Source organism: Bufo gargarizans, chromosome 4 (genome assembly GCF_014858855.1).
Source record: "Bufo gargarizans isolate SCDJY-AF-19 chromosome 4, ASM1485885v1, whole genome shotgun sequence".
In the NCBI taxonomy this organism is placed as follows: domain Eukaryota; kingdom Metazoa; phylum Chordata; class Amphibia; order Anura; family Bufonidae; genus Bufo; species Bufo gargarizans.
In genome coordinates, this window is record NC_058083.1 from 493,701,278 (window position 1) to 493,727,752 (window position 26,475).

The 26,475-nt window shown below is 45.5% G+C and overlaps 1 protein-coding gene across 2 annotated transcripts in view; it reads left to right on the top strand.

Moving 5' to 3' along the window:
• PRKCE (protein kinase C epsilon) overlaps window positions 1-26,475 on the top strand; it is a 413,449-nt gene that overhangs the window by 213,737 nt on the left and 173,237 nt on the right. For both annotated transcript variants that reach the window (XM_044290816.1, XM_044290817.1), the window contains exons 5-10: window positions 5,039-5,073; window positions 8,518-8,603; window positions 10,563-10,692; window positions 14,326-14,468; window positions 17,780-17,876; window positions 23,393-23,607. In XM_044290816.1, coding sequence (XP_044146751.1) covers window positions 5,039-5,073; window positions 8,518-8,603; window positions 10,563-10,692; window positions 14,326-14,468; window positions 17,780-17,876; window positions 23,393-23,607 — 706 coding nt within the window. The remainder of the gene's footprint in view (window positions 1-5,038; window positions 5,074-8,517; window positions 8,604-10,562; window positions 10,693-14,325; window positions 14,469-17,779; window positions 17,877-23,392; window positions 23,608-26,475) is intronic.

Genomic DNA, 26,475 nt, shown 5'->3' on the forward strand with positions numbered 1-26,475 from the left:
ATGGCGCTCGCTCCGCTGCTGAGCGGACACCATCTTTAAAGACCCAACATTCTCTGTACAGAAAGGGGTTAAAAGGGCTATCCCACAAAAAGTATTACAGTGCATTTCAAATGAAGCATAAGGCTGGGTTCACATCACGTTTTATGCCTCCGTTTGACGTATTCGTTAGAAAACAAAGGATAACAAAATGCAGCACACCACGTTCTTGTATCCTGCACAGTCCGGTAAAAAAACATATTCATTGTTTTTTTACAATGTAATTCTATGGTGAACGGATGCCACTGTATGGCATCAGTCTGAGGCACCCGTTTAATGTATACATTTTTAGCATACGTTATACAGGTGGGAAAAACATGATGTGAGCCCAGCCATATTGAAATGTGCAAGAAATAAAGGTATTGTTTTTTTTTTATGCACTTTTTCTCTCTGGTAGCGCCCCCTGCTTTTTCTCCCTCTGGTCCACCTTCTCCTGCATTCAGAGATGGACTCACAGGCTCAGTAGCTTCCCTGCTCCCCTCTCAGCAATGCTGGTTTGGTGATCTCATAGAGAAAACAGGCATACGCTGTATGGAATATTTTTGTATTTTAAAAGTATGGGCATTTTCAGACACAGCAATGCCTATGATGTTTATTTTGTTGTTTATTTTTATTCTGGAGAAAAGGGGGTGATTTAAAAAAAAAATTTAATATTTTTTTAAAACTTTATTTTTACTTTGCCTGCAAGCACCAGCCCACGCATCCCGGCGCTTCCAGGCAGAGGATCTCTTTGTTCCCCTGTCCTTGTTATGCCAAACAGCTCTGGCCCTGCCGAAGGTGTTTAGCAAAAGGCAGAGGATCTATTTGATCCTCTGTCTTTTGATGTGCCCGCAACTGGACACATATGTCCAGTTATCCGGGAGGCATCTCTCCCCTGCAGGCGCGCTGGCATGTGCCTGCAGGAGGATTCAGCAGCTGGGGGGAAAGAACATTACTGGTCATACAATATATATACAGTGGATATAAAAAGTCTACACACCCCTGTTAAAATGTCAGGTTTCTGTGATGTAAAAAAAAAGGAGACAAAGATAAATCATTTCAGAACTTTTCCCACCTTTAATGTGACCTATAAACTGTACAACTCAATTGAAAAACAAACTGAAATCTTTTAGGTGGAGGGAAGAAAACAAACTAAAACTAAAATAATGTGGTTGCATAAGTCTGCACACCCTCTTATAACTGGGGATGTAGCTGTGTTCAGAATTAAGCTATCACATTCAAAATAATGTTATATAAGAGTCAGCATACACCTGCCATCATTTACAGTGCCTCTGATTAACCCCAAATAAAGTTCAGCTGCAACTGGACGTCTCTCCAAAATTGATAAAAAGACGAGACGAAAACTGGTCTGGGAGGCTACCAAGAGGCCTACAGCAACCTTAAGTCTGGGTTCACACTTGAGCGTTTTACAGCGCGTTCAAACGCGCTGTAAAACGCTCAACACATGAAAACCAATGCTTCCCTATGGCGCTGGTTCTCACTTGAGCGTTTTACAGCGCGTTTGAACACGCTGAAAAAACGCCCTACGCTCCAAAAAGTTCTTGAGCTTCTTTGGGGCGTTTTGTCGCGCGTTTGCGCCCATAGGATTGCATAGGAACGCGCAAATATGTTCTTTTGCGCGTTTGTGACCAGAAAAATGTGCGTACGAACGCGCGTTTGGCACATAGCAACAGGCAATAAAAGGCCACACCCTAGTGAGAGGCAAATGTCTAGCCTGACCAAGATGCAACAATTGCCGCAATTGGTCGCCTTCAGAAGAATTCCATGACTGCAAACAATCCACTCTCCCAACACACTTTTTCCCACCTGCATTTCTCTCTCATTAGACACCTTTCCTATAGACAGGGCTGCATTTTCATTGGACAACACTGCTGTCAATCACACAAAGCGTTGACTATGGACAAAAACGCGCACAAAAACACGCTTTAAACGCGCATATCAAATACGCTCAAGTGTGAACCCAGCCTAAGGCTAAATGCACACGATCAGGATTGCGTGCGGATTTTCAGCGCGGATTTGCATGCGGAAAATCCGCACTGTAGGTCATGTACATTGTATTCTATGATCATTTGAAATTCTCAGTGCACACGATGCAGATTTTTTCTGCGCGGATTTTGACCTGCGGTGCGGATTTTAAAATCCGCAGCATGTCAATTTATTTTATTTTTCCTGACCGGATTTTCTTCATTCACTTAGTAAAATCAGCACGTGGAAAATCTACACCAAATCCGCACGCAAATCCGCATGCAAATCTGCACCAATTGATGCAGACTGACCGCACAGATTTGCCTGCGAACACCTGCGGATTTCAGTGCGGATGCTCCGCACATGAATCCTGGACGTGTGCATGTACCCTAAAGGAGCTGCAGGAATATCTGGCAAGTACTGGCTGTGTGGTACATGTGACAACGATCTCCCGTATTCTTCATATGTCTGGGCTATGGGGTAGAGTGGCAAGACGAAAGCCTTTTCTTAGGAAGAAAAACATCCAAGCCAGGCTAAATTTTGCAAAAACACATCTGAAGTCTCCCAAAAGCATGTGGGAAAAGGTGTTATGGTCTGATGAAACCAAGGTTGAACTTTTTGGCCATAATTCCAAAATATGTTTGGCGCATAAACAACACTGCACATCACCAAAAGAACACCATAGCCACAGTGAAGCATGGTGGTGGCAGCATCATGCTTAGGGGCTGTTTTTCTTCAGCTGGAACTGGGGCCTTAGTTAAGCTAGAGGGAATTATGAACAGTTCCAAATACCAGTCAATATTGGCACAAAACCTTCAGGCTTCTGCTAGAAAGCTGAACATGAAGAGGAACTTCATCTTTCACCATGACAACGACCCAAAGCATACATCCAAATCAACAAAGGAATGGCTTCACCAGAAGAAGATTAAAGTTTTGGAATGGCCCAGACAGAGCCCAGACCTGAATCCGATTGAAGATCTGTGGGGTGATCTGAAGAGGGCTATGCACAGGAGATGCCCTCGCAATCTGACAGATTTGGAGTGTTTTTGCAAAGAAGAGTGGGCAAATCTTGCCAAGTCAAAATGTGCCATGCTGATAGACTCATACCCAAAAAGACTGAGTGCTGTAATAAAATCAAAAGGTGCTTCAACAAAGTATTAGTTTAAGGGTGTGCACACTTATGCAACCATATTATTTTGTTTTTATATGTTTTCTTCCCTCTACCTAAAAGATTTCAGTTTGTTTTTCAATTGAGTTGTACAGTTTATAGGTCACATTAAAGGTGGAAAAAGGTCTGAAATGATTTATCTTTGTCTAATTTTTTTTACATCACAGAAACCTGACATTTTAACAGGGGTGTGTAGACTTTTTATATTCACTGTATATGTATTTATACACATCAGGGGCATACATATACATACACTCTAACACAAGGATACCTATTGGGGGATATACAGTACAGACCAAAAGTTTGGACACACCTTTTCATTCAAAGAGTTTTCTTTATTTTCATGACTATGAAAATTGTAGATTCACACTGAAGGCATCAAAACTATGAATTAACACATGTGGAATTATATATATAACAAAAAAGTGTGAAACAGCTGAAAATATGTCATATTCTAGGTTCTTCAAAGTAGCCACCTTTTGCTTTGATTACTGCTTTGCACAATCTTGGCATTCTCTTGATGAGCTTCAAGAGGTAGTCACCTGAAATGGTCTTCCAACAGTCTTGAAGGAGTTCCCAGAGATGCTTAGCACTTGTTGGCCCTTTTGCCTTCACTCTGCGGTCCAGCTCACCCCAAACCATCTCGATTGGGTTCAGGTCCGGTGACTGTGGAGGCCAGGTCACCTGGCGCAGCACCCCATCACAGCACTTCAGACCTTCTTTCCATATGTTTTCTTTTTCCTTGGAGCTCGCTTTATATCTTCATAAAAATCCAACGAGGCATTAAGGTGCCCAGAGGGGCGTTATTTTCATTTAAAAGGTGCCCAAGAACGCCCTCCATTGAGTGCCCAGGCCTACACCCCCCCCCCCCTCTACAGAGCCCAATCATGCCTCTCTCTTTCCGCTCATACACTACACCCCCAGCATTGCCATTGCCGTCACCGTTCCCCCCCAAGCTACGTCACTAGTAGCCGATAACCCTACCCACCCTTTCCCTTCAACTTCACCAACAGGCGCAGTGCCAAACACTGCCGGTGCCTGCGCTCTTCCAGTTTAAGGGTCCATTCACATGTCCGAAAGTGTTTTCCGGTCACGCAAATTGTCCGTGTCTGCGGACAAGAATAGGAACGGAAGTGCGGATGCGAAACGGAAGTGCGGATGCGGACAGCACACTGTGTACTGTCCGCATCTTTTCCGGCCCAATTGAAAATGAATGGGTCCACACCCGTTCCACAAAATTGCGGGACGGATGCAGACGTGTGAATAGACCCTTACTGAGGGCATCAACCTCAACTGTTTCACTGGGCATGCACCGAAAACGTCACTGGGCTTGGCGCATGCCCAGTGAAACAGTTAAAGCTGATGCCCTCAGTTAAACTGGAAGAGCGCAGGTGCCGGCACTATGGGGGAAGCAGGCCTGGGCACTCGATGGAGGGCATTCCTGGGCACCTTTTGAACGAAAATAATGCCCCTCTGGGCACCTTAATGCCTCATTTGCACAAGGATAAAAGTGGATTTTTATAAAGATATAAAACGAGCTCCAAGGAAAAAGAAAACCTATGGATGAAGGTCTGAAGTGCTGTAAGGACGTTTCCTTTAATATTGATTTTCCAGGTGACATTCCCTTTAAGTGGCATTGTGTGGTTTTGTGAACAAAGTACATTGCTGTGAACACCTGAGATATTTAACAGTTTTGTTATTCATATTGTACTTATAAAATAGTTTTCATCAATTTTGTAGAAATAGTATCACAGAATATAGAAATGTATCTCTCATCTCCTTATACAGCTGTAACCTGGGGTCTTTGATCCGAAAAGCACTGCATTATTTGGATATTGAGCTAATATGTATATTTTTTCTTATTTGCAGGGGCGTTATAGGGAAACAGGGTTACCAATGTCAAGGTAGGAGTATAGAAATCAGAAACATGATTTATCATCTGTCTGTCTGTACCCGTCTGTCCGTCCATCTCTCTAAGGCCTCATGCACACGACAGTTTTTTTTCACGGCCCGCAAAACCTGGGTCCGTGTGTCCGTGATCCGTGACCGTTTTTTCGTCCGTGGGTCTTCCTTGATTTTTGGAGGATCCACGGACATGAAAAAAAAGTCATTTTGGTGTCCGCCTGGCCGTGCGGAGCCAAACGGATCAGTCCTGAATTACAATGCAAGTCAATGGGGACGGATCCGTTTGATGTTGACACAATATGGTGCCATTTCAAACGGATCCGTCCCCATTGACTTTCAATGTAAAGTCTGGAGTTCTGTTATACCATCGGATTGGAGTTTTCTCCAATCCGATGGTATATTTTAACTTGTAGCGTCCCCATCACCATGGGAACGCCTCTATGTTAGAATATACTGTCGGATATGAGCTACATCGTGAAACTCATTTCCGACAGTATATTCTAACTCAGAGGCGTTCCCATGGTGATGGAGACGCTTCAGGTTAGAATATACAAAAAAACTGTGTACATGACTGCCCCCTGCTGCCTGGCAGGTGCTGCCAGGCAGCAGGGGGCAGACCCCCCCCCCCCTGTTTTTAACTCATTGGTGGCCAGTGGGCCCCCCCTCCCCTGTTGTTAACTCGTTGGTGGCCAGTGTGCGCACCCCCCTCCCTCCCTCTATTGTTTTAATACATTGGGGCCAGTGTGCGCGCGCCCCCCAACCCCCCCTCTATTATTTTAATACATTGGGGCCAGTGTGCGCGCGCCCCCCCCCTCCCTCCCTCTATTGTTTTAATACATTGGGGCCAGTGTGCGCGCGCCCCCCCAACCCCCCCTCCCTCCCTCTCTCTATTGTTTTAATACATTGGGGCCAGTGTGCGCACCCCCCCAACCCCCCCCCCCCCTCCCTCCCTCTATTGTAATCATCATCGGTGGCAGCGGAGTAGAAGATTTTCATACTTACCTGCTTCTTGCTGCTGCGATGTCTGCGTCCGGCCGGGAGCTCCTCCTACTGGTAAGTGACAGCAATGCGCCGCACAGACCTGTCACTTACCAGTAGGAGGAGCTCCCGGCCGGACGCAGACATCGCAGCAGCAAGAAGCAGGTAAGTATGAAAATCTTCTACTCCGCTGCCACCGATGATGATTACAATAGAGGGAGGGAGGGGGGGGGGGGGGGGTTGGGGGGTTGGGGGGGTGCGCACACTGGCCCCAATGTATTAAAACAATAGAGGGAGGGAGGGGGGGTTGGGGGGGCGCGCGCACACTGGCCCCAATGTATTAAAACAATAGAGGGAGGGAGGGGGGGTTGGGGGGGGGGGCGCGCACACTGGCCCCAATGTATTAAAACAATAGAGGGAGGGAGGGAGGGGGGTGCGCACACTGGCCACCAACGAGTTAACAACAGGGGAGGGGGGGGGGGGCGCACAATGATATTCAAACTGGGGAGGGGGGGGGGGTCTGCCCCCTGCTGCCTGGCAGCCCTGATCTCTTACAGGGGGATATGATGGGGTTAATTGTACTATCATATCCCCCTGTAAGAGATCGGGTGCTGCCAGGCAGCAGGGGGCAGTCTTGTACAAAGTTTGCAGTGTATTCTAACTAGAAGCGTCCCCATCACCATGGGAACGCTTCTGTGTTAGAATATACTGTCGGAAATGAGTTTTCACGAAGTGAAAACTTAGATCAGAAAAAGCTTTTATGCAGACGGATCTTCGGATCCGTCTGTATGAAACTAAAACCTACGGCCACGGATCACGGACACGGATGCCAATCTTGTGTGCATCCGTGTTCTTTCACGGACCCATTGACTTGAATGGGCCCGTGAACCGTTGGCCGTGAAAAAAATAGGACAGGTCATATTTTTTTCACGGCCAGGAAACACGGCTCACGGATGCGGCTGCCAAACGGTGCATTTTCCGATTTTTCCACGGACCCATTGAAAGTCAATGGGTCCGTGAAAAAAAACGGAAAACGGCACAACGGCCACGGATGCACACAACGGTCGTGTGCATGAGGCCTAAGTATGCAGAATAGAAGTAAGACAAATATCGACCTAAGGCCTTCCTGACTACACGTACATCGCCGTGATGCAGAGAATCCATCAGATGTGAAAGGATCAGATCAGTATATTTTCTCAGATACAGATCTAGTATTTCATAGTAATATAGAGATTGCGGATTCAGTGAAGTGATAAGTTCCTAGAGCTCAGGATATCTCTATGCAGAAATGTAGAAAATTCTGAAGGGTTCATAAGCTTTCAAGCACCACTGTATCTATCTACATATACTCTGTCTGTCTGTCTGTCTGTCTGTCTATCTATCTATGTCTGTCTATCTATCTATCTATCTATCTATCTATCTATCTATCTATCTATCTATCTCTGTCTGTCTATCCATCCATCCTGTGTAAGAATAGGGAGTTGCTCTCTGGGAAGTCTTGCTTCATCTTGGTAAACTTGCTCCGGTTTGACATGAGAACAGGGTGGAAAATGTTTGTGTCTGCCAGTTTTTATCTCTCATGCTCCGTATTGGGTATCTCATCTCCACCCAGTCTGCCTGTCTGTGGCCTTTATTTTTTATGTTATGTTTTTATCTGTTTAGTATTAAGAGCTGCCAGGTTCAGCCTATAATCAAAGTGTCTGGCAGAAGGTATATTCACTGTTGCTGCACGTGATCTCCAAATAGATTAGATAGATAGATAATAGACATAAATAGATAGATAGATACCATATTTTTAACCCCATAAGACGCATCCCCCCCCCCAAAAAAAAGTGGGGGGAAAATTCCCCTGCATCTTATGGGGCGAATACTAATGGGCACTTCTATTAGGCCTCTTTCACATGAGCGTGACGGATTGGCTCCGGAAGCGTTCAGTGAAACTCGCACCATTTTGTAAACAAGTTCAGTCAGTTTTGTCTGCGATTGCGTTCAGTTTTTTCTGCGCGGGTGCAATGCATCTTGATGCGTTTTTCACGCGCGTGATTAAAAAAACAGAAGTTTTACAAACAACATCTCTTAGCAACTGTCAGTGAAAAACGCATTGCACCCGCACTTGCTTCCGGATACAATGCGTTTTTCATTGAAGCCCCATTGACTTCTATGGGGCCAGGGCTGCGTGAAAAACGCAGAATATAGAATAGAACTGATGCGTGAAAAAAACAACGCTCATGTACACAGACCCATTGAAATGAATGGGTCAGGATTCAGTGCAGGTGCTATGCGTTCACGTCACGCATTGCACCCGCGCAGAAATCTCGCTCGTGTGAAAGGGGCCTTAGTCTGATTGGACAGAAATCGGTCAGATAATCTGTTGGTGTAAATGCACACGTTCCATGGAGAAATAGTGGACTTTATAATGTCATTTTGGTCCGGCAGATCATGATTTTCTTGTTCCTTGTTTGCAGTTTGCACTTGCGTAGTTCACAAGAGATGCCACGAGCTTATCATAACGAAGTGCGCCGGTCTAAAGAAGCAGGAAACTCCTGACGAGGTAAATGTCCAGATTCACCACGTTCCAGCTTTATTGGAGAATATCTCCAGCATGGCGCCTCCTGTGTCTTATGGGCCGTCATTCTTCTGTATTATCTGTTGTTTGTGGGATGGTGGTTAAAAGATTCTTGATAGAAAGCACCTCATGGACAAGACTGATTGTGTACAATGAGCCTCCAGTTATGATGCCATAATCAGGGCATACCCGGTGGTGTACTTTCTAGGCCATGGGGAATCCTGCGCTGAACTCTTTCCTTTTTTCCAACAAGAAAACTCTGCATTTTTATGCAGCCGCCACTAGAGGGAGCTCAGTGCAGACATTTATACAGCTTCCATGACAGTCAGTGGTAACTGTAAAAATTCCTATGCACTGATCTCCACCTATACAGTGGATGGAAGGCTCTGTCCAGTGTGTGGTTTGCAGTACTGGCGTACTGCAGCTCAGCTTTTGTTCTCTTGAATGGGAACTGAACTGCCGTACCGAGCAGAGCCTCAAGGCCTCCTGCACACAAACGTGTGCTGCCCGTTGGCGTATTGCGGACCGCATTTGGGGATCCGCAATATACGGGCCCTGTTCTGTGGGCATTTCGCATAACGGATGCAGACCCATTCACTTTAATGGGTCCGCAAATCCAGAGATGCTGAATGGTGGGGAACGGAAACACGGAACGGAACCCTACGAAGTGCTTCCGTGGGGTTTCGGCCCATACTTCTGTTCCGCAAAAAGATAGAACATGTCCTATCTTTTTGCGGAACGGCTCAATCCGCTGAGGCTGCCCCATGGTCAGTGTTCGTGCATTGCGGCCCGCATTTTGCAGGTCCCAGTATGGCTATGGCGCTCACACGTTCGTGTGCAGGAGGCCTTACTCAGTGGATCAAACCTTATGATACCAGCTTCCACTGTATACTTTTCAGGATGATAGCTGCCCAAAACAGCTGATTGGTGAGGGTACCGGTTGCCAGACCCCCCCACCCCAATCAATCTGATATTGATGACTTATCCTGAGTATAGATGAAGAAAAGCAAATTGACGGCAGCATCTCCAGAAGTAAAATTTATTTACAGCGGGTCCATGAAAAACATGTGCAAAAATCGCCAATAAGGTGCAACATCAAGTAAATGCTTGATAAAGGCTACTTTTTAGCCGAGACGTTGCACCTTATTGCCGATTTTTTCACATGTTTTTCATGGACCCACTGTAAATACATTTCACTTCTGGAGATCCTGCCGTCAATTTGCTTTTCTTCATTGATCAGAGGACCAAAGTGGATCTGAGGTCGTGATGGGCTGATGCATTCCAGTTTGTGTCTCTGCGGTATTGAGTGCTGCTCTGAATATTGTTATCCTAAGTATAGGTCATCAATAGCTAAGTTTCTCATGGTTTGTACCTGGTATTGCACGTCAGCTGCATTGAAATGAATGGAGAAGAGGTGCAATACCACCTACAACCTGTAGACAGGTGTGGCACTGTTTATGGAAGAAACAATACCTTTTCAGAGATATTTTAACCAATGACCTATCCTATGTGTGTGCACTCTTGGCTCCCATTTAACAGTCACACTGGACATGCTACTTTGAACCTTTTTTGCTATCTACCACTATCCTCAGGATAGGTCATCAGTATCTGATCGGTAAGGTTCCGACACATGGGACCCCCGCCGATTAGCTGTTAGTGCTGTTTCACACGAGCGGATGCCGTGCGTGGCATCCGCTCGTGTGAAACAGCCCTTAGAGAAAGCATCGGCACTAGCAGGAGCACCGCTGCCTTCTCAAAACAACTGATCGGCGGGGTTCCAGGTGTTGGACCCCCACCGATCAGATACTGGTGCCCTATCCAGAGGATTGTTCCATCCTGTCTCAGATCATTGCTGGATGTAACTTCCCGATGTGTTTTTAGGAGATATTTGTCAAAAAAAGAATGTTTTGGGGTTATTTTTTATTTTTTGTCTCCTTTTCGCAGGTCGGCTCCCAACGTTTTAGTGTCAATATGCCCCACAAATTTAGCATCCACAACTACAAAGTCCCTACGTTTTGTGATCACTGTGGTTCATTACTATGGGGTCTCATGAGGCAAGGTTTACAATGCAAAGGTGAGCCATGTTTATCAAACCGGAGAGGAAATCCCGCCTCTCTACCCATAGCAACCAATCAGAGCTCAGCTTACATGTCTTAAACTGTTGTGACAAAAGGAAAGCCGCACTGTGATTGGTTGCTATGGGTTACGAGGCCTGATTTTTCTCTTACACAGTTTTCTGTCTCTTCCAGTGTTGTGCAATGGTTGTCAGTCGGAATGATGAATCTGACTTTAAAGTTATTGCCCTGTGAATAAATATTACATTTCTCTGTTAGATTATATAATACATATACATTTTCAGTCTAAATAATAAAAAAAAATGCTCCTGTGTGTAGATATGGTTGTTATTCACTAGGTATGATGCCCCCTGATGTTCTTTTGATTCTCTCTCAGAACTTTCACCTAATTGTGTTCAGTGTTAGGCCTCATGCACACGGCTGTTGTTTTGGTCCACAGATGCGGACCCATTCACTTCAATGGGGCCGCAAAAGATGCGGACAGCACTCCGTGTGCTGTCCGCATCCGTTGCTCTGTTCCGTGCCCGTTTTGCGGACAAGAATAGGCAGTTATATCAATGGCCGTCCGTGCCGTTCCGCAAATTGCGGAATGCACACGGACGCCATCCGTGTTTTGCGAATCCGAAATTTGCAGACCGCAAAACACACAACAGCCGTGTGCATGTAGCCTTAAATGGAGTTTGTCACCAGGAAATTCACTGATAAAACCAGGCACAATGGGGGAAATTTATCAAACTGGTGTAAAGGAAAACTGTCTGAGTTGCCCATAGCAACCAATCAGATTCCACCTTTCATTTTCCAAAGGAGCTCTTAAAAATGAAAGGTGGAATCTGATTGGTTGCTATGGGCAACTAAGCCAGTTCTCCTTTACACCTGTTTTGATAATTCTACCCCAATGCCTTTGTAGGGCAAGCTCAGCTGAATGTAATGATACCTCGCTTGCTATTAGTCCATATGCAAATGAGCAGGTAAGTGCACCGAGGGCAGGCCCAAGCCACCCTGTGCACCCTGTTCCTCCTGCTTCTTCTCCTTTTTGATTGACAGGACCAGGTTCCGGCATAGTCATCTCGTCTGGCCAGAGGAAGCAGGAGCCTGCTTCTGGAGATCTCTTCCATGAAACAGTGCATTCGACTGAACATTAAAAATATTATTGTTAGGGTACTTTCACACTTGCGTTGCTTGATTCCGGCAGGCAGTTCCGTTGCCTGAACTGACTGCCTGATCAGGCAAACTGTATGCAAACGGATGTCATTTTTTCTGACTGATCAGGCATTTTTCAGACTGATCAGGATCCTGATCAGTCTAAAAAATGCCTGATCAGTCAGAAAAATGCATTGCAATACCGGATCCGTTTTTCCGGTGTCATCGCGCAAAACGGATCCGTTTTTTTTTTTCTTCTCATTTTTAAAGGTCTGCGCATGCGGCATTCCGGTATTTTGAATACATTCCTATGGAAAAAAATGCCTTCAGGCAAGTCTTCAGTTTTTTTCGCCGGAGATAAAACCGTAGCATGACTGAACTGAAGACATCCTGATGCAAACTGAACGGATTACTCTCCATTCAGAATGCATGGGGATATGCCTGATCAGTTCTTTTCCGGTATAGAGCCCCTGTGATGGAACTCTATGCCGGTAAAGAAAAACGCTAATGTGAAAGTAGCCTTAGCCCAAAATGATTTAAATGCAATCATAAAAAATGCTGCAAAGCTACATTTGTATAGAGGGCACTCCAACTTCTGAAAGGAGCGATTCTGCCTTAAAAAGTAGATTATAGAATTGCTGCGTCTATAGTTTTGCTGCTATAGAGACACTGACAAGGTTTTAATGCCTTGCATTCAATCACCGTGAAAGGAGATTTCAAGTACGTCTAGGTATATAAAAAGCCCAAAAACTTCCCTGCTGTTTTTCTCCTTCAGATGTTATTTTCTCATGATTTGCTATTTTCAGCATACTGTACAAAATGTCATCTATTCTTGATTATTAAATTAAATAATCATGACTTGCCACTAGAGGGCAGTATCGTAATAGAAGTGATGCTGTAGCTTCCAGTAGATTTCAGTGCGATTGGACTTTTCACCATGCCCTTTAGGTTTCTGTTGGCAGACTGTATTTAGTGAGATCTTACGTTTCCTTCAGAGATAAGTTTCGCTATAGGGGACTGGCATCTCCTTATCTATTTATTGAAGTAACGTGCTCCTTCGGCCTCATGCACAGGGCCGTTACCCGGCCATTCCGTGCATTTGGGGCCCCAATGCACAGGTACCATCGGTGCAGCTGCCGCAGACGGATCCAGACCCATTCCACTTGAATGGGTCCGTGATCCGGTCGCACCGCCAAAAAATATAGAACATGTTCTAATTTTGTTTTGCGGTGCGGAGGCACGGAGAGAACCCCCACAGAAGCACTCTGTAGTTCTTCCGTAGGGTTCCGTGCCTCCGTTCCGCACCGCTCTTTCTGGATTGTGGACCCATTCAAGTGAATAGGTCCACATCTGTGATGCAGTGTGCACACGAACGGGTGCCCGTATATTGAAGACCCAATGTTTGCAGGCCGCAATACGGGCCCAGCCTGTGCATGAGGCCTTAAAGGGATATTTCTGCTATAGGCAATTAAGGCTACTTTCACACTTGCGTTTTGGGCAGATCCGTCATGGATCTGCAAAAACGGATCCATTACAATAATACAGCCACATGCGTTTGTCATGAATGGATCCAGTTGTCTTATGTCTTCTATAGCCATGAACGGATCCGTTTGTATTATCTGTAACATAGCCAAGAACGATCTGTCATGAACTCCATTGAAAGTCAATGGGGGACGGATCTGTTTTCTATTGTGCCAGATTGTGTCATAGAAAACGGATCCGTCCCTATTGACTTTCATTTTGTGCCAGGACGTTTGGCTCAGTTTCGTCAAGCGGACAGCAAAACGTTGGAGGCAGCGTTTCGGTGTCCGCCTCCAGAGCGGAAGGGAGACTGAACGGAGGCAAACTGATGCATTGTGAGCGGATACTTTTCCATTCAGAATGCATTAGGCCTCTTTCACACGAGCGTGTCCGGATAAGGTCCGGATGTGTTGCGGCAAACCCGCGCGAGTAGGTACCCAATTGCAGTCAGTGATGGATCATGTGACTGACCATGTGATGAGCGTAGATTTTCACGCAACGCACAAGTGATGCTTGAAAATCACCGCTCATGTGAACAGCCCCATAGAAATGAATGGGATTTAGTGCGGATGCAATGCGTTCAACTCACGCATTGCACCCGCGCTGAAAACTCGCCCGTGTGAAAGGGGCCTTAGGGTAAAAACTGATCTGTTTTGGACCGCTTGTGAGAGCCCTGAATGGATCTCACAAAAGGAAGACAAAACGCCAGTGTGAAAGTAGCCTAATGTGGCAGCCGTTCCACCACTTGAAATTAAATTCTCCAAAGTAGGTGGTGGTCCTAATGGTGCGACATCTGGGGCATATTCTGTAGCTATGGAATAATTGCCAGTAGCGGGAATACCCCCTTATTAACGCGCTAGGACGTTGGCTTTGGGTACACAAACTAAAAGAGGGGGAAGACAGTGCCGACAGGAGTCTGTGTATTAACCCTTTGCACACTGTATTCTAATGCTTCTTCATTGTTTCCCCAGTTTGTAAAATGAACGTACATAGACGCTGTGAATCTAATGTAGCACCAAACTGTGGAGTGGATTCTCGAGGCATAGCTAAAGTACTGGCTGACCTGGGAGTTACGCCGGATAAAATCACCGCCGCGGGCCAGAGGAGGAAAAAGGTACAATCTGATCTTTAATATATGCAGAGTGGTCAATCTTTTACTGAATCCGGACCCATTCATTTCTGTCGGGCTGTGCACATGAGCGGTGATTTTCACGCATCACTTGTGCGTTGCGTGAAAATTGCAGCATGCTCTATATTGTGCGTTTTTCATGGCCCCATAGAAGTGAATGGGGCTGCGTGAAAATCGCAGGCATCCGCAAGCAAGTGCGGATACGGTGCGATTTTTACGCATGGTTGCTAGGTGACGATTGAGATTTGAGTTATTATTTTCCCTTATAACATGGTTATAAGGGAAAATATTAACCTTCTTAATACAGAATGCTTAGTAAAATAGGGATGGAGGGGTTAAATATTTTTTTTTTAACTCACCTCACCCACTTGTTTGCGCAGCCCGGCTTCTCTTCTCTTCTGTCTTCTTTGATGACCTGGGAGAAAATGACCTGTGGTGACGTCACTGTGCTCATCACATGCCATCACATGATCCATCACCATGGTGACGGACCATGTGATGAGCGCAGTGCTGCAGTTTTGTTACAACTGTGGGGGGTTAGCTCTTCTCCAGGGGTCATTCTCACAGGTTACTTCACCAGACACGGAAAAAGCCGTTAAAAAGCGTCCCTGTTTCGTCCGTGAAGATCTGTGTTTGGTCCGTGTGTCAGTTTTTACCATCCGTGTGTCATCCTTAATCCACAGACGTTGCTCAGCTGAAAATTAATCTCCGGAGCATCTCCTATCAGTCTTCAGTTTAAAACGGACGGAACACAGATGCCATGTTGTGTCACGTTATTTTCACGGACTCATAGACTTCAATGGGCTTGTTTGGTCCCCATCACGGACCAAAGCGGTGCATGTCTCTGTGATTTTTTTTACTGACCTATGGTGAACAGACACATTAAAATCCATGGGTACGTGTACAGTCCGCAGAAAATGCGGACAGCACGCATCAGTGAAAAGCGGAAATGTGGACGAGACCTGACTGTGTGAAAGCAGCTAAGACAGCATCACTTTGGAAGCAGAACAGTTAGGCCCCTTGCAGACGAGCGTGTCCGGATGCGTTGCGGATTCGTTCAGTGAAAACTGCGTGATTTCGCAAACAAGGCCATTCAGTTTTGTTTGCGGTCGCGTTAAGTTTTTATAGTGCGGGCGCATTGATATTTATTGCGTTCTGCACGCACGTCATAAAAAATGGAATGTTTACAAACAACATCTCTTAGCAACCATCCGTGAAAAACGCATCTCATCTGCACTCACTTGCGGATGCGATGCGATTTTCACTCAGCCCCAGTCACTTCTTTGGGGCCTGCGTTGCATTAAAATCGCAGAATATAAAACATGATGCGATTTTCATGCAACGCACATATGTGATGCGTGAAAACCAACACTCATTTACACGGACCCATTGAAATGAATAAGTCCGTATTCAGTGTGGGCGCAATGCTTTCGCATCGTGCATTGCACCCGTACGGAAAACTCGCTCATGTGAAAGGGGCCTTAGGCTCATGTGACAGATTGGCTCCAGATGCGTTCAGGGTGTGTTCAGTGAAACACGCACCATTTTGCAAGCAAATTTAGTCAGTTTTGTCTACGATTGCGTTCAGTTTTTTCCGCACGAGTGCAATGCGTTTAAAAAGCTGAAGGTTCACAAAACAACATCTCTTAGCAACCATCAGTGAAAAACGCATTGCATCCGCACTTGCTTGCGGATGCAATGTGTTTTTCACGCAGCCCCATTCACTTTTATGGGGCCAGGGCTGCGTGAAAAATGCAGAATATAAAATATACTATGATTTTCATGCAACGCAGAACTGATGCGTAAAAAATAAAGCTCATGTACACAGCCCCATTGAAATAAATGGGTCAGGATTTAGGCCCCTTGCAGACGAGCGTGCCGGATTCAGTCCGGATACGTTGCAGGCGGGTTCAGGGAGGGTTCGCACCAATTTGTCTGTTGCATTGTTCAGTTTTTTTACACGCTAGTGCAAAGGGTTTAATGTGTTTTGCACGCACATGATAAAAAACTGAATGTTGGTACCCAGACCCGAACCCGGAGTTCTTCATTGAAGTTCGGGTTTGGGTTCTGTGTTGTGAAAATTGTATTATTTTCCATTATAACATGGTTATAATGGAAAATAATAGCATTCTTTAATACAGAATGCTAAGTAAAATGTCCCTTGAGGGTTAAAAAATAATAAAAAAATTACTCACCTCATCCACTTGATCGCGCAGCCGTTATCGTCTTCTTCTTCTTTCAGGACCTGCAAAAAGGACCTGTGATGACGTCAGCGCAGGTCCTTTTTTCAGGTCCTGAAAGATGAAAGAAGACGATAACTGGTGCGCGATCAAGTGGATGAGGTGAGTAATTTTAAAAAAAAAATTTTAACCCTCAAGGGACATTTTACTATGCATTCTGTATTAAAGAATGCTATTATTTTCCATTATAACCATGGTATAATGAAAAATAATAAAGTAAATAAACTTTAATGGGGTCCTGGGGCTCATCCCTATTTATTAACACCATCTCCTTAGCAGCCATCTTTGAAAATCGCATTGCATCCGCACTTGCTCGCGGATGCTTGAGATTTTCACGCAGCCCCATTCACTTCTATGGGCCCAGCGTTGCGTGAAAAACGCAGAATATAGAACATGCTGCGATTTTCACGCAACGCAAAAGTGATGCGTTAAAAACATCGGTCATGTACACAACCCCATTGAAATGAATGGGTCAGGATTCAGTGCGGGTGCAATGCGTTCACGTCACGCATTGCACCAGCGCGGAAAACTCGCCCGCGTGAAAGGGGCCTTAGTGCGGGTGCACCCGTGTGTGAAAGGGGCCTTAGGCCTCTTGTACACAAACGTATTTGGTTTTCATGTCCGTTCCTTTTTATTTTGCAAGGTTCTCCGTTGCATTTTGTTTTGTATGTCCGTATTTCAGTTCCGCAAAAAAATAGAACATGTCCTATTATTGTCAGCATTACCAGCAAGGATAGGACTGTTCTATTAGTGGCCAGCTGTTCAGTTCCGCAAAGTACGGAATGCACACGGACGTCATCAGTATTTTTTGCAAATCACAAAATACATACGGTCGTGTGTAAGAGGCCTTAAAAGAAATTTGCCTAAACAATTATATGTACAAATTTTTGGGAGTGTATGCAAAAATATTTCCATTCAGTTACAGCAAATGGTGATCCTGAAAATAGTATTGTATTTGCGGGAAGTTTTGTTTACTTTGTTTAATGCAGATTTATTGCATGTGCATAGGATAAATGCATTATTTTCTATGTGACTAATATTATATATTTCTCCTAGTTAAATGCAGGCGCTGAGACCCAGCCTCCAGTCCCGGGGGCTCCAACAGTGGAAGATGACAGGTCAAAATCAGCACCCACGTCTCCGTGTGATCAAGGTTTGAGACTTCTTTATCTTTTCATAGTTTATGTATATATTTATATTAGGCTGTTTCAAGCAATATGCAACTACTCTGTTAGCGTAAGGGCTCATGCACACGACCGCATGTATTTTGCGGTCCGCAAAACACGGATCCACAAAAAATACAGTGGACGTCCCTGTGCATTCCATATTCCGTCTTTTGCGGAACGGAACAGCTGGCCCCTAATAGAACAGTACTATCCAAAATGCGGACAATAATAGGACATGTTCTATTTTTTTTTGCGGAACGGACCTACGGAAATAGGAAAACAGCGTGCACACAGAGTAACTTCCGTTTTTTTTTTTTTTTTGCAGACCCAAATTGCCGTTAAGCCTCATTTACACGTCAGTGTTTGGTCAGTGATTTCCATCAGTGATTGTGAGCCAAAACCAGGATTGGAGCCTCCACAGACATAGGCCTCATGCACACGACCGTGCCATTTTTTTGCGGTCCACAAACCGCGGATTCGCAAAAAACGGGAGCCGCCCGTGTGCCTTCTGCAATTTGCGGAACGGAACGGGCGGCCCATTGTAGAAATTTCTTATCTTGTCCGCTGAACGGACAAGAATAGGACATGCTATATTTTTTTTTTGCAGGGCCACGGAGTGCTGTCCGCATCTTTTGCGGCTCCATTGAAGTGAAAAAAATGCGTCTCGGATGCGTATCACAAAAACGGTCGTGTGCATGAGGCCATAAAGGAAAGGTCTGCACCTGTTCTGTGTTTAGAGCCGCACCTGGTTTTGGCTCACAACCACTGATGGAAATCACTGACCGAACACTGACGTGTGAATGAGGCTTTAGGCTTAGGCCTCTTTCACACGACAGTATGTCCATTTCAGTGTTTTGCGGTCCGTTTTTCACGGATCCGTTGTTCCGTTTTTTGCTTCCGTTGTGGTTCCGTTTCCGTTCCGTTGTTCCGTTCCGTTTTTCCGTATGGCAAATACAGTATACAGTAATTTCATATAAAAAATTGGGCTGGGCATAACATTTTCAATAGATGGTTCCGCAAAAAACGGAACGGATACGGAAGACATACGGATGCATTTCCGTATGCATTCTGTTTTTTTGCGGACCCATAGACTTTAATGGAGCCACGGAACGTGATTTGCGGCCAAATATAGGACATGTTCTATCTCTCAACGGAACGGAAATACGGAAACGGAATGCATACGGAACACATTCCGTTTTTTTTGCGGAACCATTGGAATGAATGGTTCCGTATACGGACCGCAAAAAACGGCCCGCAAAACGGAAAAAAAAAACGGTCGTGTGAAAGAAGCCTTGGATTGCATGCACGTTTTGTCTGCAATTGCGTCTGAATTGTATCTGGATTGCATCCTAAACCATTCGCTTGCTATCCCAGCCTTGTGTCTTCTGAATGCTGCCTGCCACAGCAATGTAATTGTACTGACCTGGAGAATGAAGGTAACAGATCAGTTTTACCCTAGAAACCTAACTGCAGAATACATTTTTTCTTCCAATTCGACACCATTTGCAATTTTTGTTCCAGCCTCCCACTACATCATATACAAAAGTGTATGGTGCCTTTAGAAAGTGCAACTTTTCCCTGCAAAACAACAAGCCCTCATATGGCTATGTGAATGGAAAAATAAAAAAGTTATGGCTTCGGGAAGGCAGGGAGGGAAAAACGAATCCTAAAGAGTATTGATGAGCAGCATAGGCAATATTCGAATTCGCTAATTTTTGGCCGAATATTCGCCATAAATTCGCAAATTCAAGAATTCGTGATCTCCAGTCATTGTTTACTTGATTTCGAAAAAAATTGGCAATGTAATATATTCACGATAAATTGGCGATTAGAATATTCAACACTATTCGCGAATATAAATATATAGCACTATATTCTAAATAATTCTAAATATATTTGCAAATTCTCGAAGTGGCGATATTCGCGATTAAAATTCGCAATTCAAATATTCGCGCTCAACACTACTAAGGCTACTTTCACATTAGCGTTTTTCTTTTTTCAGCATAGAGTTCCGTCACAGGGGCTCTATACCGGAAAAGAACTGATCAGGCATATCCCCATGCATTCTGAATGGAGAGTAATCCGTTCAGGATGCATCAGGATGTCTTCAGTTCAGTCATTTTGACTGATCAGGCAAAAGAGAAAACCGTAGCATGCTACGGTTTTATCTCCGGCGAAAAAAACTGAAGACTTGCCTGAATGCCGGATCTGGCATTTTTTTTCATAGGAATGTATTAGTGCCGGATCCGGCATTCAAAATACTGGAATGCCGAATCCACTCTCCCGGTCTGCGCATGCGCAGACCTTTAAAAATGAGAAAAAAATAAATACTGCATCCGTTTTGCCTGCTGACACCGGAAAAACAGATCCGGTATTGCAATGCATTTTTCTGACTGATCAGGCATTTTTCAGACTGATCAGGATTCTCATCAGTCTGAAAAATGCCTGATCAGTCAGAAAAAATGACATGCGTTTGCATACAGTTTGCCTGATCAGGCAGTCAGTTCAGGCAACGGAACTGCCTGCCGGAATCAAGCAACGCAAGGGTGAAAGTACAGTAAAGAGGTTAACTGCCCATTTTGTCCACTGAATTTGTTGCAGATTCCGCACCAGTGATGGCCAGTTCGCAGTGTTCGCCAGCGAACAAATGCGGGCTGCCATCTTGACTCACAAGTCCGGCGATGCACAGGTAAGCCCTTACCTGTGCCTGTGCTGGGAGCCGGTCTGAAACAAATGTGGTCACCGGGAGCAGGCAGTTCCGAGAAAAGCCGCCGGGGGCCTTCATCGGGCTGTTCTCGGAACTTGACCGGATTTGATTTCAGACCGGCTCCCAGCACAGGTAAGGGCTTACCTGTGCATCGCCGGACTTGTGAGTCAAGATGGCAGCCCGCATGTGTTCGCTGGCGAACACTGCGAACTGACCATCACTGTTCCGCACCACAAATCGCTGGGGGAATGTCTTCATTCTGGGAAATATGACAGGAACAGTTTTTTTTCCGGACTACACAGAGCCATATGAAACCTGCCTAAGGCAAATTTGCATTAACCACTTCCCCATTCCCTTGTTGGCTTGACGGTCTTGTGTGTATCAGGACTGTGGTCACATAACGCTCCCATTGATATAGTAGCGGGATTCCATATGCTGTGTTAGGCCTCTTTCACACGAACGATACGGATTAGGTCAGGATGCGTTCAGGGAAACTCGCACCATTTTGCAAGCAAGTTCAGTCAGTTTTGTCACGCGCGTGATAAAAAAAACGGAAGGTTTACAAACAACATCTCTTAGCAATCATCAGTGAAAAACGCATTGCATCCGTACTTGCTTGCGGATGCAATGCGTTTTTCATTGAAGCCCCATTGACTTCTATGGGGCCAGGGCTGCGTGAAAAACGCAGAATATAGAACATGCTGCGTTTTTTACACAACGCAGAACTGGATTCAGTGCGGGTGCTATGCGTTCACGTCGCGCATTGCACCTGCGCGGAAAACTCGCTCGTGTGAAAGGGGCCTAAAGAGGACCTATCAGCTGGTTCAGAAAATAATTTATTACACATAAAATAGCAGTGCTGCATACTTATTTTTTTTTTGCTCTGCCCTGTACTTTTCCTCTGTTATTTCTCCTGGAATTGTCTGAATAAGGGCTTGTTCACACGACCGTATGGCTTTTTCAGTGTTTTGCGGGCAGTTTTTAACTGATCCGTTTTACCGTTTTTTGTTTCAGTAGTGTTTCCAGTTCCATTCCGTTTTTCTGGATGGCATATACAGTAATTGCCTAGAAAAAATTGAGCTGGGCATAAAATTTTCAATAGATGGTTCCGCAAAAACGGAACGGATACAGAAGACATACGGAGTACATTCTGCTTTTTTGGCGGAACCATTTAAATGAATGGTTCCGTATACGGAACTAAAAAAAGTCCCGTATACGGAACGTAAAAAAACGTTTGTGTGAACGAGCCCTAAGGCTGGTTTCACACAGGCGTTGCGGGAAAATGTGCAGGTGCATTGCGGGAACACGCGCGATTTTTCTGCGTGAGTGCAAAACATTGTAATGCGTTTTGCACTTGCGTGAGAAAAATCGCTTGTTTGGTACCCAAACCCGAACTTCTTCACAGAAGTTCGGGCTTGGGATCGGTGTTCTGTAGATAACATGGTTATAAGGGAAAATAATAGCATTCTGAATACAAAATGCATAGTAAAATAGCGCTGGAGGGGTTAAATAAAAAAAAAAAAAATGTTACTCACCTTAATCCACTTGATCGCGCAGCCGGCATCTCCTTCTGTCTTCATCTTAGCTGTGTGCAGTAACAGGACCTGTGGTGACGTCACTCCAGTCATCACATGATCCATCACATGATCTTTTACCATGGTGATGGATCATGTGATGGACCATGTGATGACCGGAGTGACGTCACCACAGGTCCTGTTACTGCACACAGCTAAGATGAAGACAGAAGGAGATGCCGGCTGCGCGATCAAGTGGATTAAGGGGAATTAAATCATTATTATTATTTTTTTTTAACCCCTCCAGCGCTATTGTACCATGCATTTTGTATTCAGAATGCTATTATTTTCCCTTATAACCATCTTATAAGGGAAAATAATAATGATCGGGTCTCCATCCCGATCGTCTCCTTGCAACCGTGCATACAAATCGCACCACATCCGCACTTGCTTGCGGATGCTTGCGATTTTCACGCAACCCCATTCATTTCTATGGGGCCTGCGTTACGTGAAAAACGCAGAATATAGAGCATGCTGCGATTTTCACGCAACGCACAAGTGATGCGTGAAAATCACCGCTCATGTGAACAGCCCCATAGAAATGAATGGGTTGGGATTCAGTGCGGGTGCAATGCGTTCAACTCACGCATCGCATCCGCGCGGAATACTCGCCCGTGTGAAAGGGGCCTAAGGCCTCTTGCACACGAACGTATTTTCTTTCCGTGTCCGTTCTATTTTTTTGCGGAACCATTCACTTCAATGGGTCCGGAAAAAAAAAATGGAAGTTACTCCGTGTGCATTCCGTTTCCGTATGTCCGTATTTCCGTTCCGCAAAAAAATAGAACATGTCCTATTATAGTCCACATTACGGACCAGGATAGTACTGTTCTATTGGGGGCCAGCTGTTCCGTTCCGCAAAATACGGAATGCACATGGATGTCATCCGTATTTTTTGCGGATCCGTTTTTTGCAGACCGCAAAATACATACGGTCGTGTGCAAGTGGGCTAAATCTGAATAAATATCATCACTGATTGGTCAGTTTCACGATGTGTAGGGGACACACCCTTTTGACAAGAGGAATAATAGATTCCAGTTGAAGGTTTGCTCATACATTTCCAGAAGGAATAACAGAGGACGGCACAATGCAGAGAAAAAAAAATATTATTTCATGGCGAATGCGGTTTACTAAATTAGGTATGTCAGGAGCTGTGGCAGGTCCTCGTTAATCTATGTTCATTAAGGAGTTAAATACTTATTGTTTTTCTTTTGCCTTCAATTAGAAATTAAGGAACTTGAAAATAACATCAGGAAAGCACTTTCATTTGAGAACCGAGGAGAAGAGCACAAAGCGGCAGCCACTGCGACAACGGACAGTCAGCTAACGATAACCGGGGAAAACGGAGAGAACGGGGATATCAAAACTCACCAGACAAAGAAGACCGGCCTGGAGGATTTCAACTTCATCAAAGTATTAGGAAAAGGCAGTTTTGGAAAGGTAAGAGCTGTGATGTTATTAAAGGGGTTGTCCAGGATTATAAACACATATCTGCTTTCTTCCAAAAACAGCACCACACCTGTCCACAGGTTGTGTGTGGAACTGCAGCTCACCCCCATTTACTTCAATGGAGCTGAGCTGCAATACCAGACACAAACTACGGACGGGGCAATTTGCAGACCACAAAACAGGAAATGGTCGTGCTCATGAGCCCTTAGTATGTAGCTGAACATCCTCCGTGTACAGGTAATGCCGTCTTGTGGCGTATGCTTCTCTGACCGATGTATGTCTCCATATGAAATAAGCAGTATACAGAAGAATGACCTCAAGTGCAGAGAGACAGAAAAATAAACACATCTTGCACAATATGTTGAATTAGTCTTAAAACTCAAAATAGGTGCAAATGCCTCCAGGTGCAAAAACAGTAGGTAAATAAGGCCTCATGCACACGACCTTGGTGTGCATCCGTGGCCGTTGTGCCGTTTTCCTTTTTTTTTTCGCGAACCCATTGACTTTCAATGGGTCCGTGGAAAAATCGGAAAATGCACCGTTTTGCAGCCGAGACCGTGATCCGTGTATCCTGTCTGTCAAAAAAATATGACCTGTCCTATTTTTTTGACGGACAACGGTTCACGGACCCATTCAAGTCAATGGGTCCGTGAAAGAACACGGATGCACACAAGATTGGCATCCGTGTCCGTGATCCGTGGCCGTAGGTTACTTTCATACAGACGGATCCGAAGATCCGTCTGCATAAAAGCTTTTTCAGAGCTGAGTTTTCACTTCTTGAAAACTCAGATCCGACAGTATATTCTAACACAGAGGCGTTCCCATAGTGATGGGGACGCTTCTAGTTAGAATATACAACGAACTGTGTACAAGACTGCCCCCTGCTGCCTGGCAGCACCCGATCTCTTACAGGGGGCTGTGATCCGTACAATTAACCCCTCAGGTCCCCAGTTTAAATTTCATTGGTGGCCAGTGCGGCCCCCCCTCCCTCCCTCTATTGTATTAATAACATTGGTGGCACAGTGTGGCCCCCCCTCCCTCCCTCCCTCTATTGTAATAAAAACATTGGTGGCCAGTGTGCGGCCTCCCCCCCCCGAACATTGGTGGCCAGTGTGCGGCCTCCCCCGGCCCCCCCTCCCTCCCTCTATTGTAATAAGAACATTGGTGGCCAGTGTGCGGCCTCCCCCCCGAACATTGGTGGCCAGTGTGCGGGCCCCCCCCCCCCCGATCATTGGTGGCAGCGGAGTTCCGATCGGAGTCCCAGTTTAATCGCTGGGGCTCCGATCGGTAACCATGGCAACCAGGACGTTACTGCAGTCCTGGTTGCCATGGTTACTTAGTAATAGTAGAAGCATCATACTTACCTGCTGGCTGCTGCGATGTCTGTGTCCGGCCGGGAGCTCCTCCTACTGGTAAGTGACAGATCATTAAGCAATGCGCCGCACAGACCTGTCACTTACCAGTAGGAGGAGCTCCCGGCCGGACACAGACATCGCAGCAGCCAGCAGGTAAGTATGATGCTTCTACTATTGCTAAGTAACCATGGCAACCAGGACTGCAGTAGCGTCCTGGTTGCCATGGTTACCGATCGGAGCCCCAGCGATTAAACTGGGACTCTGATCGGAACTCCGCTGCCACCAATGATCGGGGGGGGGGGGGGGGGAGAGGGGAGGCCGCACACTGGCCACCAATGTTCTTAATACAATAGAGGGAGGGAGCGGGGGCTGGGGGAGGCCGCACACTGGCCACCAATGTTATTATTACAATAGAGGGAGGGAGGGGGGGCCGCACTGGCCACCAATGAAATTTAAACTGGGGAGGGGGGGTCTGCCCCCTGCTGCCTGGCAACCGTGATCTCTTACAGGGGGCTATGATACGCACAATTAACCCCTTCAGGTGCGGCACCTGAGGGGTTAATTGTGCTGATCACGGCCCCCTGTAAGAGGTCGGGTGCTGCCAGGCAGCAGGGGGCAGTCATGTACACAGTTTGTAGTATATTCTAACTAGAAGCGTCCCCATCACCATGGGAATGCCTCTGTGTTAGAATATACTGTCGGATATGAGTTTTCACGATGTAGCTCATATCCGACAGTATATTCTAACATAGAGGCGTTCCCATGGTGATGGGGACGCTTCAAGTTAAAATATACCATCGGATTGGAGAAAACTCAGATCCGATGGTATAAAAGGGACTCCGGACTTTACATTGAAAGTCAATGGGGACGGATCCTTTTGCAATTGCACCATATTGTGTCAACGTCAAACGGATCTGTCCCCATTGACTTGCATTGTAATTCAGGACGGATCCGTTTGGCTCCGCACGGCCAGGCGGACACCAAAACTTTTTTTTCATGTCCGTGGATCCTCCAAAAATCAAGGAAGACCCACGGATGAAAAAACGGTCACGGATCACGGACCAACGGAACCCTGTTTTGCGGACAGTGAAAAAATACTGTCGTGTGCATGAGGCCTTAGACTGATAAATATCACAGTTGGAAACAGGCTATTTATTCATGAAAACAGGCGATGACACTATAGTAAATGTGCCCCATACTGTCCTGCTACCTCTGTGTATCCAATGAAAGGAAGAGCAGACTCAGCTATATGTATCATGCTAAGGGTATAAACAAACAACGCAATAGCACTTTGCAAACACAAATAATCAAGAAAATACAACAGTGCCATCCTCACTATAGAAAATGTACTAATGCTAATGTTACATTATAAATGTGAGATTCTTGGCAAATACATTTTGTACAAAATTATTTGTGTCTGTCCGCCAGCGTCAAGGCGATCTCTTCAGGACTGGAACCTACACTAAATGCTACCTTCGCTGATGCTGTACTGGCCTCCATTAAA